This window comes from Zerene cesonia, chromosome 10, assembly GCF_012273895.1.
Source record: "Zerene cesonia ecotype Mississippi chromosome 10, Zerene_cesonia_1.1, whole genome shotgun sequence".
In the NCBI taxonomy this organism is placed as follows: Eukaryota; Metazoa; Arthropoda; class Insecta; order Lepidoptera; family Pieridae; genus Zerene; species Zerene cesonia.
Genome location: NC_052111.1, coordinates 9152104 through 9170006, shown reverse-complemented (window position 1 = coordinate 9170006; position 17903 = coordinate 9152104). Strand labels below are relative to the sequence as shown.

The 17903-nt window shown below is 34.6% G+C and overlaps 3 protein-coding genes across 5 annotated transcripts in view; 1 reads left to right on the top strand and 2 right to left on the bottom strand.

Annotated features, from left to right (window-relative positions):
- The window catches only part of LOC119829430 (nodal modulator 1), a 12078-nt gene extending 7484 nt beyond the window's left edge, over positions 1-4594 (bottom strand). The window contains exons 1-10 of the mRNA XM_038351917.1: positions 4385-4594; positions 3906-4292; positions 3396-3555; positions 2707-2955; positions 2314-2482; positions 1619-1792; positions 1279-1360; positions 708-895; positions 194-381; positions 4-18 (exon numbers count right to left, since the gene is read on the bottom strand). Of these exons, the coding sequence (XP_038207845.1) occupies positions 4-18; positions 194-381; positions 708-895; positions 1279-1360; positions 1619-1792; positions 2314-2482; positions 2707-2955; positions 3396-3555; positions 3906-4292; positions 4385-4587 (1815 nt within the window). The 5' untranslated portion in view covers positions 4588-4594. The remainder of the gene's footprint in view (positions 1-3; positions 19-193; positions 382-707; positions 896-1278; positions 1361-1618; positions 1793-2313; positions 2483-2706; positions 2956-3395; positions 3556-3905; positions 4293-4384) is intronic.
- A 1284-nt stretch (positions 4595-5878) lies between these two features.
- On the bottom strand, positions 5879-7307 carry LOC119829418 (cilia- and flagella-associated protein 20). Its single transcript, XM_038351904.1, has 2 exons — positions 6858-7307; positions 5879-6356 (listed from the first exon to the last, which is right to left on the bottom strand). Exons 1-2 carry the CDS (start codon positions 7131-7133, stop codon positions 6039-6041), a joined length of 594 nt encoding a protein of 197 aa, XP_038207832.1. The 5' UTR covers positions 7134-7307; the 3' UTR covers positions 5879-6038.
- Positions 7308-7680: 373 nt separating this feature from the next.
- The window catches only part of LOC119829411 (serine/threonine-protein kinase 3), a 22197-nt gene continuing 11974 nt past the window's right edge, over positions 7681-17903 (top strand). Inside the window, exon 1 of one of the 3 annotated variants that reach the window (XM_038351893.1) lies at positions 7681-7902. In XM_038351893.1, coding sequence (XP_038207821.1) covers positions 7877-7902 — 26 coding nt within the window. In that variant the 5' untranslated portion in view covers positions 7681-7876. Of the gene's footprint in view, positions 7903-11341; positions 11430-13742; positions 14127-17903 lie in introns of those variants that run through there. The other 2 variants (XM_038351892.1, XM_038351891.1) reach the window with 2 other exon arrangements.

The following is a 17903-nucleotide window of genomic DNA, read 5'->3' as shown; positions in this document are numbered from 1 at the left end:
CGCCCCGCTGTACTCCACCTGACGAGATTAGTGTCAATGTATTCAATTTGTGGTCAGACGAAAATTTTGATGCTAAATGTTTAACAACAATAAACAACGACGTCAACTCTATATACAAATATAACAATTTCTAATTTATTAAGCATTTCAATGTTATAAAACTAAAAATTGAATGTCCAGTTAGCTAGTATACCTCTATATCATGAGTGGTGGTGATCTTCAGCATGCGTCCAGTGGCCACAAAGTCGGGCACGGTGGCCCGTTCGGCCGCCACCGCCACGTTGTGCGTCTCCTCGCGCCAGCAGAACGCCTCGCGTTCGCTTCGCACGCTCACCTCCACGCTGCCCGGCATCACCTGCTCGAACGTGTAGCTGCCGTCCACTGGGAATTGGGTTTTTTATTGAGTAAACATCATCATGAGTGAGTGTCATGTACATGAAGTTATTGATGTCTGAAGTATTGGAAAATTTTAAATGCATGATAGCAAGCAACTGTATTACAAATCTCCAATACTATATTAAATTATATAGGATTCTTTAAACATTTCCTGTCAAGTCAACTTGTAAATTATACAGTATGCAATAATCTTATGCGGAGTAACTCAAGGATCACATATTGGTCCTTTGCTATTCCTAAGTTTTAAAAATGAACAACATTTTATTTTATATTTTGTGGTACACATGGTGGTGATAATTTTCAGTTCATACCTTTAACATCCGTATACATGGGTTCCCCCACATAGCTGCCGTCGGCGGCCAGGTTCCGCAGAGTCACCTTAGCGTCCTTGCACTCGTCGCACACGACCCTCCCCACCACGGTGGCGCGGAGTTGCGAGAACGATATGTCTTCCACTGGGCCCGCGGCTACCACCACTTGCTGCCATTCGGGGTAGAACCTACAATAAAGATATGGTATGTATAATTTAATGAGTTTGAATTTTATAGATTATGATATTAAAAATTAAATAATTTTAGAGATTATGTACGAGTATAAACTCGTAGATATAGATTTTGAAAGTAATAAAATGTGAGTTTTCATTTGTCATAGAATACTAGCTGCACCCGGCAAACGCTGTTCTGCCGTACTCTTATCATTTAGGGGTATGAAAAATAGATGTTGGCCGATTCTCATAGATACCGGATAAGCACAAAAAATTTCATCAAAATCGGTCAAGCCGTTTCGGAGGAATATGGCAACGAAAACTGTGACACGAGAATTTTATATATTAGATTGAAGAGTAATAGATGAAAATTCTATTAAAAAAGAATGAATACTCACTGTAACCCATCTCTGTGTTCTTGTTCAGTGACCTCCACTTTCGCAGTGTAAGTTCCCGGCGCCAAGTATGTGCACCATTTACCTGATAAATTGAATTGCAGTTTTTTTAATTATTTAACGACATTTCTGTATGTGGGATTCAAGCACACTTTGGCATGAATTGGGCCAGATCGGGGAAGTAACCCCCACAGAAGACCGGCAATATTCTTTTCCTTACCCTTCTGAAGCCCCTTTAATCCCTTTGCCAATGCTTCCTTAATCCTTATTCGACTTAACGCCTCTCCAAATGGCCGTGGTGTGCGGGTGCGCTGCCAGGCCACTGGGGCCGGTGGTCACTCACCGTCGGGCGCCGCGTCCACACGGTGGGCGGCGGCGGGCGCGGCGGCGGGCGCGAGCGCGAGGCGGCGCGGCGGCGCCACGCGGCCGCACACGCGCCAGCGCGCCGCCACCGGCGACACTGCGCTTGCGCCGCTGGTGCTCACGCGCACCTCCAAGTCGTCCCACTCGCAATGCTCTGGAATGTTTTTTTTTGTACTTGGGTATGGTTACTAACATTGTTATATTTGACTGAGAATTTTATATATATAGAGATAAATAAATAAAAATCGACACCAGGGGAGCGTGCAGGTAATTTTTTCAATTTATCTGTGCATGTGGATACCATTAGCACTGCTAGGAACAGTGAAGAAAAAACATTGTGAGGAAACTAGCATGTTCGAATATTAAAAGCTCGACAACATGACTGCCAACCCATACTTGGCCAGCTTGGTGGAATCAGAACCAGTACACGTTATACACAAGCGTATATAATAACTAGCTGCGCCCCGCGGTTTCACCCGCGTAAGTCCGTATCCCGTAGGAATATCGGGATAAAAAATAGATGTTGGCCGATTCTCAGACCTACCCAATATGCTTACCAAATTTCAGAGGAATCGGTCAAGCCGTTTCGGAGGAGTATGGCAACGAAAACTGTGACACGAGAATTTTATATATATAGATAACTTTAAGATATGATCAAATCAAGTATAACCTCACCATGTTGCAAACTGACAATATAATTCCCGGGCTTGAGTCCGGACAGTGAGAATTTGCCAGTAGCGTCACTTGTGGCCACCGCCTGTCCCGCAAGTAACACTCGCGCACCAGACACTGGCTTACCACCCTTTGACGCATAAGCCGTTCCAACTAAATTGAAGCCTGTCACCTGCAATTACCAAAAAAATTCTGAAAATTGTATGATTCAAATTTTTCACAAAACCGTGATGATCAATTAGATAATTCTTAGCTCACAACTAGATATTTTATCCATTAATAATATTTCAGCACATTAAAAATGAGTAAACTACACAATTTTTTTTATGTATCCATACATACTACATCTGTATGATAAATGGATATGAATAAGAAATTTTAGACATATTCACATACCTCAAAAGCATTCTTTATATATTGGCTGTCATGTTGAACAGTGAATGCAACATTCTCCGGTTTAATATTAAATGTTACTGTCGCTTGACCAGGGGATTTGGTTAACGCCACCAATTTGTACTCTCCCGCAGGTACAAGGCCAAAGCTGAACTCCCCTGATGCATCAGTAACGGAGTGACAGATTGGTGAATCTGGAACACCTTGTAGGAGAGCCGTTTTGCATCCCTCCACTCGGAACTTGGGATTTTCCTGAAAGATATGGTGACTGTACATCCATAGCTTGCTGGTCCATATCCAGCCCATATTCTTGATGTTTATGGCCAATAAAGAAAATTAGGAAAAGACAAAAACTTTTTTATTTTATCTGATACATATAAATGAGTTATTATTATTTATGCTATTTTTATGGTCTTACATTCTAGGTACTTACTTGAAATGAGGGCCCTGGGGACATCCTCTACATAGCTTGTTACAAAACTCAATAAATTTAGCAGCAAGGAGTAAGTTATAGCACTAATTATTAAAAATGCGAGTTACATATTTGCAATATAAATGTTTGTGCATAGTAGATTAAGTAGTAACAAGCATTTATAAATTAACAAATGATAAATAGAATGAATAAGATACACAAGTACTGAAAGAAAGGTAGAAAGACAGCAAAAAAAATACTAATGATTCATAGAACTTACCTCTTTGGAATACAACAAAACATAAACTCCGCTGATTGGACTACCAAATGATGTGATTGATCCTGACACATCATATCCTTTCACTGCAAGAACTCCCAATGGCAATACAGTGTTACCTTCCTTCACTTGTACTGTGGCCTGGGATGGCTCTAGCTTCCATCTTAAACAATAAAGTAAAGCTCAAAGACTTCTATTCATAGCTTAGATTTAAACTTTTATGCATCCACAACAACTTTTCCAGATAAAAGACCTAGTGTTGATTAATTTTTTTAGAGAAGTATAAACTTAGACATGTGCTTACAATATAGAATTGAAGAACATATCAAAATATTTCATGGGCATATTAAATCAAATAAAAAAAAAATGTTTTTCACATACATTATTTAGCTAACATAGAACTTCCAGTTAGTTATCTCTCCTTCTTATATGAATATCTACACTGCTTACTTTATAGATACAAAATAAATGATAGTGTTAGGCAAATAATTTATTTAAAATAAGATGAACTACCTGCCATGCGATGCTTTTAAGACATATTTTCCTGGAATCACTGGTGTAAAGTTGAAATCACCACCAGCTGTAGTAACAGTATTCCTAACCTCTCCTTTATCATTCACCAATTGCACAGAAATACCACTAGGTCCCTCTTGATGACCAGCTGTTATAACTTTTCCGGTTATGCCAAAACCATTGAAAGAAAAATTTATGTCTTGACCTCTAGAGCACAGGTCAGTCTCTCCATCCACAGATAGTTCGACCTGTGACGGTTCGAAGCTCCACCCAGCTGGGGGATGGACCTTTAATATGTAGTCTCCCTTCTCATATAAGGGTAAGAAGTAATACCCATTGGTAGGTGCACATTCCGTTTTTTCAACCAAGCTGCCTTCTTTGGTATATCTTAAAAAATATTACGAATCATTAGATAGTTGTGAAAAATTAATTTGAGCACTAATTGGATTTGATTATCATTAAAGTTGAGGTTAACTTACAATCCTAATTCAATATTTGATACATCAAGGCTGACATGACTTTTAACGAATCCTCCGCAGCCCAAAATGTCATTAGCTTGACTATGCGATATACTTAAAATAAAATGTAATATAAAATAATGAAGCCGCATCAAAATCGGACCACCCATTTTGATGTCCTGACGTGACAATAATCTCTTATCTGAAGTCAGATTTCTCTGCATGAATTTATTGATTTGACACTTGACAGCAGACAGCTATGCTAGAGCACAGAATAATAAGCACAGAGTAGTATAATAATTCGCTATTGGGATTTAGCCCTGAGCCACAGAGTATTCGTGATTTAGGCAGTTGACGACGTTATCAAACACATGCAGTTTGCGCAACAGACGGCTTTCCTACACAGAGCAAACAGATATAGTGGTAACTAGCTGCGTCCCGAGGAATACATAATAGGAATAACGGGATAAAAAATTGCCTATATGTTATTCCAGTTGTCCAGCTTTCTACGTACCAAATGTCATTGCAATCGGTTCAGTAGTTTTTGCGTTTATTATTTCAACATAATACACCACATAATCCCGAATTAACAAAAAATATAACAATATTTTACCTGGTCCACTGAATTGTGTGAAAACATTCGCACAATTATTCGCGAATGTTCGCGATCATTATGGACAATATATTTGTAAATGTCCTCAAAGACATTGTGGAATTATGTACTCGTAAATCGTAGGAATGGCAATCACATCCTCACCCCGGCAATGAAGAAAGATAATGATTGACTGGGATGATACTATTAATTACCCAACTGTTTATGAGTATGTCATTCGAAATAGTGCACCTATTCTTTTATTCAAATTTATAAATTTATAAATAGATACACTAGTGGCCTATAGAACTAAACGATCACGAAACGTTCTATTCAACAACTTTTTCAGTTGGTCCAGAAGTTCCTGAAATTAGCGCGTTCGAACAAATACTCTTCAGCTTTATGTTACTATTATATATGTATAGATGTTTTATATATATAGATATATATATATATATATATATCTAGTAGATGCCAACACTACAATAGTAAATGTTAATGCTTAAAAAATGGAATGTATGCATCTTTTTGTTTTCTTCTTTTGTATATTGTAGATAACTCAATATGCCTAACTTTATTAGACCATTTTTATTACCTTACTATTAAATATTAATAATAGATTATACCACTTGCAAATTGTTAAAATTAGACCTAGAATTTAAGTATGGTCTCACTTATAATGGCAGGCATCAATTTTCTAATGAAAAAAGAACCATAAAAATCAGTTCACCCAGTTAAAGAGTTATGAGGTAAATATGTATAAAACGATACAAGCTTATGGATCTCCACTTACCAAACGAAACACAGTGGCTTTTATTTCAAACCAATATTTTTTTGGGGTTGCTACCTCCCTCGCTGCGAGCTGGCCCAATTAATGCCGAATATGCTTGTAATTCCAAAAAAAAAAAAATATACAGGAATATGAAAACTACATAGTTCAGGTGCAATTTTATTTTGTGTAAACACAATTAATAGTGTTTGTATCAAAGTGAGGTAAATCCACAAGAACTGTGTACATATAAATAATAAAATAAATTGACTTATATAATATATTTACTAAGGCAACAACAGTGCTATAATTTTTTATGTGGCAACCGCTGTTTTAGCTTTATTCTGTATGGGAAGGAATAGCTTGAACTCCGCAGGCAATTCATCTTCTGAATATAATCTATCTGAGAAGTAGACTCTTCGAATCCTACAATTGGCGTGTATTTGTACTCTAAGGGTTTCTACATAATTTGTTCCATAGGCTCTTCTTGTAAAGTCAGCTAGATTAAATTGTATCTGATTCCAGCCCTCATCCAATCTCATAGGCATTGTACAGATAAATGGTTTCACTCTAGTTGTAGATTGATAATTGCTAGCCCGGAATCTTCTTCGTACATTCTTGTCATCTAGAACCTGAGAAATAATTTTAATGTTGAAAATGCCTCAGATAAAGTAGTTTTTAGAAAATATGCATTCTTTTGAAATATATAGGATTTGAATGAAGTATTATTCAAGACGAGATAATAGTAATCATAATATATAATAATCTATCAATTATATAAAACTAGCAAACCCGGCAAACTCCGTTTCGCCACCAGATAGATGATTTCGTTTTCCCTGCTTTTCTGTTGAAATTTTTCCTGAATTTTCTTTGCTATAAACCTCACGGAGCCCAAGATCTTTCCAACGAATGCAAAACCGTGGAAATCGGTTCGTGCATTCTGGAGTTATAGCGTCAGGAAGGAAAACCCGACTTATTTTTATATAGTATATAGTAGATATACAACAGCTAATTTTTATAACCAAAAAAGTACAATTGAAACAAAAATTTTACATCAAATTTTCCTTTTTGCTATGTTATGAGGACTATGCAAAAAGAAATCTTAACATCCTGTTAATATGCAAAAAAGTTACCTGAACTTCGAAAGTGAAGTACTTTTTCAGATTTTTTATAATCATAACCAAAAAAGGAAGTTTAATGCCAAGAGTTTTCTTCGGATCTGCGGGACAAGTAATGTACGTCGTAGAAACATTGGTGCCAACTATCTCTAGTACTAAACTCTGTATGTCATTATCAGTTATCCTTTTTATGTGCCCATTTCGAACTTTTTTGTCCCAAATTTGCAGAGGCTTGCTGCCGATACTGTAAAGAATTGAAAGAAACCCAGACTGAAAAGTATTCTTAAACATTTCGAGTGCACAGCGATCACAACAGACTAGCCATTCATTTATTAAAATATAACTATAGTTGTTTAATCAATAAACTCTAGCCTTTAGCGGTTTCATTAAAAAATGACAGTGTGACAATAAACACAGGAATTTTGAAACTCAGCCATTGGCCATGAGTTTGTTATCAATGCAATATTGCCATAGCAACGGCGAAATGAAGATCCATTACAGGCATAAATTTTGAAAGTCTTGATCGTGATGTGCTGTAGTTTATTTAAATTTATTATAAATAAGTTCATATTTTAGACATACTTGTCTTAGAAACTTTTATTACAGTAAGAAGTTTATCACAAGTACTTGTGAGAATTTCTTTATTTTCTATATTAGGACTTTACTTCCAGAAAAAATAAAAAATTAGAGACAAAGACTAAAAATGATTTAGTTATATTATTTGTACGTATATAATAATTAAGTTATGAAAGAAATGTACGTGAAATGAAACGTTTAATGTCTATGGTAAAGTTTACATCTAATCTGTATTTTGAAGTGAATAATTTTGACGGTGTCGGTTACATGACGTTGACAGATATATGAAAATCATGCGATGCATTGTGTCGTACACTTATCCAAAAAAATTATTTACTGAAATATTTGAACTTTAACGCGTACAACATGGACTAATATCCTTTTCGTATTTTGTTCAATAAAGTATAATGTTCTTATGTTTACCTAATTTTGTTAACTGTTTGTGATATATTTTGAAAATGACTGAAAACTCATCATCAAAGAGGTAAGTACACCTTTCAATAATATACGATTTTATTTCACTTAAAAAAATATATGTTTACCTCGTTAACGTAATTGGATTAATATTACAACTTGCTTTAATTGTCGCAATGATGACCGCCTTTAAAAACAGATCTGCTTGTAATAAACAAAAACCATTTCTTTATAAAATATAGTAAAAATCATAGCAAATATATAAATATAAAATGTATATAACGCAAAGCGTTTAAAATAATACAAAATTGTAACAGACTGACATTTTGAATGTCAATGAATCTTTATTAAATCATAGACATTTCAGAAACAAGTTTGGAATATTTAAAATGTGTTATTTTTAATTATTGTATAAAAATAAATATTATTCTCAATTCAATGTAATTAAGCAGAAGCATAAATTGCTGTATAAAATTTACAAATATTTTATATTCAAAAAGTAAATAATTATAAGTTATTCTTTTATTTACTCCATTATTTATTTAGGCCAACATTTTACTGTTTTTAAACTAAGGACTGAGTAAGGATGTGACAGTGTTTCTTATTTTATAATGTTTTTTGTATAATATATTCAGTAATATAAGATTAAATTTCTATCACTTGAAAGTGTCTGTGTAAAAACTTTGTGTATCTTTACTAGTTAGATTGATTAACTAGCATATCAAGCCACTCTTATAAAGTCTTCTTCTATTATTTTATTTATTAATATTCTTTCTTATCAACTAATTATCTAATGATATTAAAAAATTGTTGGGAAGACTAAGCTGACTTCAATCTGGAAAATTATCTGACTACTATATTATTTATTTATTATTTTATACAAGTAACAATGACTCACTTTGTTAGTAACAATTAATTCTTAAAAAAACTATGTCAGTATGCCTTAAATACAATGATTGTGACCACTAGGTATTAAGTATGGAGAATCAAAATCTGTATATTTATTGATCTGAATATATAGCAGCTAGTCAAATTTTACTATTATTATAAATGCGAAAGTATATATATATATATATATATATATATATATATATGTAAGAATGTGTATGTTTGTTACACTTTCACGCCAAAACTACTGAACCGATTGCAATGAAATTTACTGGATTGGCATATAGGTAACTTTTTCTCGATATTCCAATGGGATATGACTTACACGGGTGAAACCACGGGGTGCAGCTAGTAATATTATGAATGTAATATTTTGTAAGAATGTATGGATATAAAGAACAGCTGATTGGATGTGTAAATTTTATAGTTGTGTCTAGCATGTGATAATCCAGAAAAGAAGTCTATGTAGGCTTCTTTGAGTAAACCTGGGTACCATGATGGTAAACTTATAATTGATTAATTATTAATTATATGCATGCTTATTGTATATATTTTTTTTTATGTCATAGCGGGCAACTGAGCTGGTGGTTCTCCTGATGGTAAACGATCACCACCGCCCATGAACATTCGCAGAAGCTCAGACCTCTGAGATGGAAAAAAGGAATGGACTGGGAAGGGCTAGGACAAGGAAATAGATCACCACCCGAAACACAATAGCAAGCTATTATTTCACGCCGGTTTTCTGTGGGGGTGTGGTACTTCCCCGGTGTGAGCTGGCCCAATTCCTGCCGAAGCATGCTCGACTCCCACAATAATATGCGTAGATTATGGCTATTTATTTGTTTATTTATTTTATTTTATTATTTATTCATCATCATCAGCCCATATATGTTCCCACTGCTGGGACACAGGCCTCCTATGAGGGTTGAGGGTAAATATTATTTATTAACATTTATATATTATAGCAATGTAGATAAGCTATAGAATCCAAAAGATATGCTAAGCAAAGTCATATGTTTATGGGTTTGTAATCATTTGTTTATTGCAACAATTAAAAGTGTAAATGTTTAGATGTGAAGAATAAATCAGACTATTAAGTTTCATATACCCATTCACAAAATGTATTAAACATTACATGAATGGACGGCACATAAGGTTTTGATTTCGATTACCTAGAGGTCAACCAACCTATCTGCGTGCGAATTAATCAGAATATGTTATGGGGCAGCAAAGTCACGTACCATCATCTGTGTCTGAATGCTTATATCTTTAAAAGTACGCAAGTAATTTTGATAGGGTTTTAATAAATAGAATGATTAACGAAAAAGGATTACATGTATAATAGCATTGAAAAAAAAGGAGGGGGAGGGGGGTGTTACTCGGAGTTTAACGCGTGCGATGTCGCGGGCATGAGCTAGTATGTGTATAATGTATATTGGGAACTACTAGACATTTAGAAGTGTGGTCAAAGCCAAAGATTTCCTGAGTGTTAGATACATATATTTTATATTATTATTAGAGGTCCGTCTCGGTTTTGCTCGTGGTACATAAATAGCCTATAGCGATCCAATGGTGTAAGAATTTTTTGAAATCAAATCCAGTAGTTCCTGACATTAAGCGTTCGAACAAACTCTTCAGCTTAACATTAGTAAGTTTAGATTAGAGACTTCGCGCTCATATTTATTATTTTATCACTCCAATACCTACTGAACTGATTTTGTTGAAATTTTCTATACAGAAAGATTAAAACATGAAATTACTTAATAACTTTTTATCCGGGTTGCAGGCGAGCGTAGTTTCCACGTGCGCGACAAGCTCAAATACTTAATTTCATTAAATGTAAATCTTTACATTACGGAAAACAAGTCTCATAAAATATGTGCTTGAAAAAATATTTCAATTATTTCAAAACTAGGTTGGCAGAAAACGCTGAAAACTTCAATGTTGTTCCTTTCTTGACATTAATTAGTCTTATTTCAAAGCATTCTTGTAGTAACAAAACGAGTGCTCCAGGCACTGTGCTTTTAATCATAGAACAATTCTCATTTTTTATGAAAATTCATGCTCCTTCACAATGGATATTATGGGTGGAAACTGTTGTTCATTTTGTTTATACGATACGTTATTATAAATGCCTCGATACTGTTGTAATTTTCGGTTAATCTAAGGAGTTTAAATGGATTATTTTATGAGAGAAAAGTTTAGTTTACCTTTTTAATTGTTTATTCCATTCCTCCGAATAATGTGATTGTTAGAAACGTAAAAAAAGGTATTTTGAGCAGGATCACATTCTGGAAAGTTCCACAGTGTCTCCAAACAAAATGGAACATATTTTAATCAAGTAAACGTAGCGCCGTTGTAGAAGTTTTCCCTCCGACCTCAATTCTATCATCGATTTTGTCAGCAGGTACGAAGGTACTTAATTCTTACCATCCAAATGTATGCTAGTAAAAACCGTGTCAAAATACGTGTCTTGTACACGGCTGTTTAAGGCAAGCCATTGTTTAACATCGGCTCTTTATGGTGAGTCAACGCCGCTGATCGCAGCCTACTTGGTGCCTATTGTACTAAATCATCGCGTTATAACCGCCGACACCGTAAGGGCTGACAGTGTGCCCACGATTGTCCTGCAGAATGTTTGCTATGGTGCCGTGATTTGTGGAACGGAAGGATGTGGTTGGATAATAGATTGGAGCTATATATGAAGAGGTGAGACATAAAAGTATTATTGTTAGAACTTCGACAACTGTCTCTAGATGTCTCTGATCTGTTCTATAATACTCTAGAGCACGCTAGTAAAGTTTTAAATAGTATATGTATGAACAATCTTGTACCATAGATTAGGTATATCATTAGAGCCAGCAAAGTGCAAATCAAACAGTTTTGGTCAGACACTTCCCAGAGTTATACAATATGAAACAATTCTATCTTTGGTTATTATTGTTTTGAATTATGTGATAGAGGATTCTAATGTGAGCTAATTGATTATTTATAGAATTTTTATTTTATGGAAACGCGCACGCTTATTAGTTTGAATATATCGTTGGTTTTGTACGAATAGACAAACAAATGAAATTGGGGCTGCCGCTCACCGCAGAAATTTAAAATAACACGTCGAGTCTAGCCATCAGTCTAAACGCGTGGGCCTATCGAAAAGCGGCACTAAGTATTTACACGGATTCTAGGTCGTCGATCTTAGATGACCTGTCCTGTTTCGCAAGCTCTCCTTTCGTTTTGCTGTAAATAAACTTTAGTTAATGTTTAAGCGATGACGTAAATATTATCGAGTTTCTAATTTAAACGCGGTTTATATCGTATTTAACTAAGTGACCCATATAATTGACTCGCTTTCGCTTCGCTACGGTTACATATGTTAAAGCTTTGGTCCGCGGTGTTAAATGGAGTTAAAAAATTGTTTTCTGTACTAGACAATATAACAACGTAACGAAAAAAAACTACAAAACAGTATTTCGTATTCACCTCATTCAATAAAATGGTATTATCATCACCATTTACTAGTCGACTGGTTCGATTATAAACGAATAAAAGTGCATCTACCTCCCATCATTGAAGTTATTCACGACCAATTAAGGATTAAATCGTAAACACTAGCCGAGGCGCGTGCCGGAATTCGCAATTGGACAAATACAAATGACAAGTGCTCTCTAGGCTGATATCGATAAACCGGTATTTGCATAAGCGATCCTATACAGCCCATCTTAAGTAGGTTAATCCATTGTTACGCAGGAAGATGAATGTACATGCCAATAAAAAGGTCATCGTGTACTGATCCGCGCCTATATTTATCTGGGTTATACACATAACACCTACCTACCACCTATTACTGCCGTCACTTGTTATTAACACGATTTTATTAGCTTCACCTATATGTTTGTATATCCGACTCCCTTACACTCGATTTTAAACAGACCGACTTAATACAGATTTTGTACACTTATCAAGAATCGGTGGCAATATATTAATTTCATGAGTTTATCGTATTATAGTGATAATTATCGCCAGGACAAAAAATACGTATGACTCTGTAACAGCAAGCGAGAAAATTAAGTTGGTCCTATCATTTCAAAATCATCAAAACTATATTTTGTTAGTGTTACGAATACTAAATAACCAAGAAAATTACGCGTTGTTTGTTAAACTAAGACTATGTTGGGCCAATCTATGCTTATTTCTGCTTTGATTTTCGTACAAACGGAGATTACAACCGTCCTATCTATACTACCTTATAAACTTTCAGGTAATAATCGCGTAATTTTATACACTGAATCCCAAAGTCATGTTTTAAAGGCTTTCGTCTTCACGAATGTGGAATAATTTACTTTAGGTCTATTCAATTATCATTAACGATATTTTCTTTCGACGACATGACGTGAATAATAATAATATAAACCATAGAGGAGATAAATAAAAACATCAGCGTTATAAAAATGTTTACAAACAGTGAATAATGGTATTGATTTTAATGTTCAGTGTTATCAAACACAGTGGAGATAGCGAAAACGCCGAGTGACTACAGAGTGCCACTTCCTGTAACGCTAAATATCGACTCAACATATTGTAATTTTCCTTCCCCATGTATATTTATTATTTTATTATTGTATATATATATTTTATTATTGTATATTACTTCATCATATTTATTTAATGTAGCATTTTTTTCTATTGAATTGCCTTCAATATGACTATCCAGTAAAGTTATGCAATTCAATTTAGTTGTATGTTAGTTTATGCTTCGCCGAGTTTTATATATTTTCTTGGAATATATCCGACTGGTCTGACCTTATATACGTTGCACAAAATTGCAACATTTTGTGCAACGTATATAAGGTCAAAACATAAATAATGTACAGAAAACAAAGAGAAATTATGAAGCTCTAGTTAAGGTAGATGAGTGTCAAACGAGCGTAGTATCCGTAGAAATAACTATTCCTGAACAGACCGATTGGGATATTTTTTTCTCCACGTGTCGTGGGACACACACTTATTGCAGTGTGGTAACAAGTCTCGTGTAAGACGTGCGTGTTGTAGACTGCATTGATTGATTTTCTATATACTCGGTTTATTACTTGAATGATTGTTACGGTTAAGCGAATACATTTTCGGATACGGTTCAAAGCAGATTCTGTGCTGTTTGATTTAAGCTAGTTATTGATTGGCGTTGGAATTGTATGAGACATTGAGTAGTTTATAGTTGTGGTTGATTGAAGTTCTGTGCAGTGATTCAGACCTCGAGAATGTCGTCAGACATCATATGGATGCTGACGGTAAACTAATTTTCTGGAAGAGTGGGTTATGGGAGGGAGGGTTGCCCACCATCAGGTGTGACACCTGTAAGAAGCGACAGGTCGATAAAATGAATGCAAAAACACTAGAGAGGCCTCAGGGGTAAGTTGGATTACCTGCCATAATTCCTAAGTGAGCTATTGAAATACAATAAGATGAGGATGGGGGATGAGGGATGATGATGATTGAAGATATGAATATTTCTATATTTTTATATGGCGGATTATAAAAACAGTATATATGTATATAACGTTTCTCTAACAAAACGCAGGCACTGTAGAATGTAGATGTATATTGCTGGGGCGATAAAGCTGTTTAAAAAGAGAATCGTGTACTAACTCCCTTTTTAATTACTCGTTTAATATTCCGTCCCTATTTCACAACCCGTATAAAAATAGCTAACGCTATTCCATAGAGGAAAGAATTTCAAAAAACCAAATGTTCGACGTATTATTCAAACAAATTTGTCCTTTATTATTATTCGACATACGTTACACATTAGTCGTTACATGATTTTCAAATCACGGATAACTCGATGAGAGTAGCCGGTCCCGGATTCAATACAGAGATAATAAAGGGAGCCGATAGCTTATCAGCTATCCTTCAGTGTACACAGCCTGTAGGTACATCGATAATAGTTTAGCTTTCTCTAGGTAATTGAATTTCAAACATTATCAATGCCAATCTTTTTATAGTCCTAATTTTTTGTTGTTATTTATTATATAATAATTATTATTTAAATATTATACATATCTACCTCAATTTTTGTATCTTTTTCGTTAATCTATACTAATATTATAAAGCTGAAGATTTTGTTTGTTTGAACGCACTAATCTCAGGAACTACTGATCCGATTTGAAAAATTCTTTCAGTATTAGATAGCTTATTTATTGAGGAAGGCCATATATGAACCACGGGCGGGTCGGACCGCTAGTGATAAAATAAATATTTATTAATTTGTTACGTTGACGCTGTTTGAAGAATATCTAAAGTACTTTAGCCTCGATAACATAATACTGAGAATATTACGGTACTCTCTTACTCACGTGTGGGAATCGCAGCATTCTTTGTGATTCAGATTTTTTAATTAACCGAAATGAGCATTGGGCTTATTGTTTGTAGACGATTCAATTTGTATTATGACACGTAAATAGTGGGTTTGTATGGGGTTATTGACCGCGACCATTTTGCGGTTAATTTATTTCCGTATATACCATGTTTTTAAAGTGTGAGGTCTGGCTGACTGGTGGGTAGAGTAAGATGTGAGAGGAATAACTATTTTAAATTCGTTATCTTGTTAAAGCTTTGCTCCGTGGCTTCGCCTGTGGTGAACTTAACCTAATAAACCATAACCACGCAATCGCGCGCTTCCGCTTTCGAATTCCACATTAATGAACATGAATTGAGAGGATAGAAATAATTTTTAATCGAAATCTTGTTTTGAACAACAGTGAAACACTGCGCTGAACACGCAAATTCCCTTAACATCTTCCAAACGGCTGCATCAAATTGGTAAAATGTTAATTTTATGTGTTACTAGCTGCGCCCCGCGGTTTCACCCGCGTTAGTCCGTATCCCGTAGAAATATCGGGATAAACAGTTGCCTATACGTTATTCCAGTTGTCCAGCTGTCTACGTACCAAATTTCATTGCAATTGGTTCAGTAGTTTTTGCGTGAAAGAGCAACACACATCCTTACAAACTTTCGCATTTATAATATTAGTAGGATTTAATGTCTAGGGGTCTGAATGAAATGAAAAAGGAAATGTTGATAATTTAACTGCAATCTATGCAGTGGCTTTACACTGACAGACTAAAAGTCAGCTCGATATTATTGCAATTTTATAATAGATCCCTTTAGGCCAATGCAGAAGCTGTTGAAAATTGTAAGTGTTGTAATTGTAAATATATGTGCAAAGAATCCCATTGGTAGATAACAAGCATATAACAAAAATTAAAAGAAAAATAATTTAGTGGTGGTTTCGAAAATATTAAAAATAAAAAACCATAAACTTGGTTGGCAATTTTTATTTTTATTTTTGAAAGAATAGAAAAAAATTTGATCACGGGGCGGGATTCGAACCCGCGTTTTTTTGCCAAAAAGTAGCAAAGCCTAACCGTTTTATCATTTATAAAGCATTTCACGCTATAAAACTTAAAAATAAACGAAATCTTGGTTATTTGAAATACCTTGATAAAAATCTTTTCCTAAACCTTCAATGCTCAATACACAATTTTCTACTCAACAATAGCGAGTTTCAAATAATGCATAATCTATACTAAAAATAAATGATCCTTATTTTCAAAGTAACTCTCGGCTCTAACATTTACGAGTTTGAATATAAATCCAATTAATAATATATTAAAACAAATGAATGACTCAATAAGAATGCAGGATGCATATAAACAAGTTAGAAGGAAGCAATTAGTTTTATTTTAACGAACCTTGACATTAAATTCACGAAGGCTCACGTTTTTATAGCCGAATGTAAAGAAAAAAACTTGTTTCAAATGTTAAAACAGTTTGTCAGTAGGATACTTTCCTTGAAAAGTCCTATCCCTCCCTTCATCCATCCCTCGCGCATGATTACGTAATTAATAATAATATCATAGACCTTAAATCTTGGTTTCAAATTGTCTCACTAACCTAAATAGATTTTTTGGGCAAACGAAATCAAGTATATTATCAATAAATGTACTACTAGCTGTGACCTGCGGTTGAAACCGCGTAAGTCCGTATTCTGTAGGAATATCGGTATAAAAAGTGCCTATGTGTTATTTCAGTTGTCCAGCTATCTACGAAGAAAAATAGTATTATTATTCACCTATAGATGTCAGGAAAAAAAACACGAATAAGACATTTTCTATAAAAGATTCCTAGCTAGATCGATTTATCGCCCCCGAAACCCCCTATATACAAAATTTCATGAAAATCGTTGGAGCCGATTCCGAGATTCCAATTATATATATATATATATATATACAAGAATTGCTCGTTTAAAGGTATAAGGTATGAGAAAATGCCTGCAATATTATATTTGGTATATAGGAGCAGGATTTACGTAAAATCGTGCACAAAATGTAAAACGTTGTTCACAGACAGCGTGGTGTATGAAACCCCACATTGTTTTCTTTCAGCATATCCACCGTCGGCTTCTGTTTATTTGATTTTAATTTACGGCTCATTTATACTGCAATGCGGAAAACTCCGTGTTTTCCACGCGTTAATGACTCGTTTAAGTGATCGGGTAACGCAAATGGGATACGAACAAACGCTGGTAGTAGGGACCGTAGTATGGTGTACGTAGTTGATAAAATATGTTTTTCCCGAGATATTGGGTGTACCTTTTTTTGCTAGCGAATGTGTGGGTCGTTTGTAGGACGCATAAATTGATCGAAATTACAGAGATCTTCTTTTTGCATAGTGATTAAAGATTTTTTATTGGAGGTAAGTATATTCAAATTAATTATAATTAATTAAATGTGTCGAAATGGTTACTTAGATCAATTAAAAGTATCTGATATCTTGGACTTTTTACAGCGTATGAAAATAAATTGTTACCTAGGTATCAAAAAAACAGTGATTGGATCTGATTGCATTTCAGTAGCAAATCAATTACTTGAATAATATAACACTTAGTATTTTCTTTTTTTTTTTTTTTAATCATTTATTTAGAGGGCTTTTAAACTACTGTTTATGTCAGCCCCATTGAAACAAAAAAAACTTATAAACTAAATACAAACTTCATTAAAATAAAAGGAGATTAAAACAAAACAAATCTTACTCTGCTAATCACTACTGAAACAAAAGAAGAACATACGTCGTGAAAGTCTAAGGACTTGGTTCATAGACAGACAGAAAGGATCTTACTAGTTCAT

Excerpts from the sequence above, each read along its gene's own strand:
- LOC119829418 (XM_038351904.1), bottom strand. The coding sequence starts at position 7,133 with ATGTTTAAGAATACTTTTCAGTCTGGGTTTCTTTCAATTCTTTACAGT. Across the intron at positions 6,357-6,857 it reads ACTTCACTTTCGAAGTTCAG|GTTCTAGATGACAAGAATGT; the intron begins GTAACTTTTTTG and ends ATTATTTCTCAG.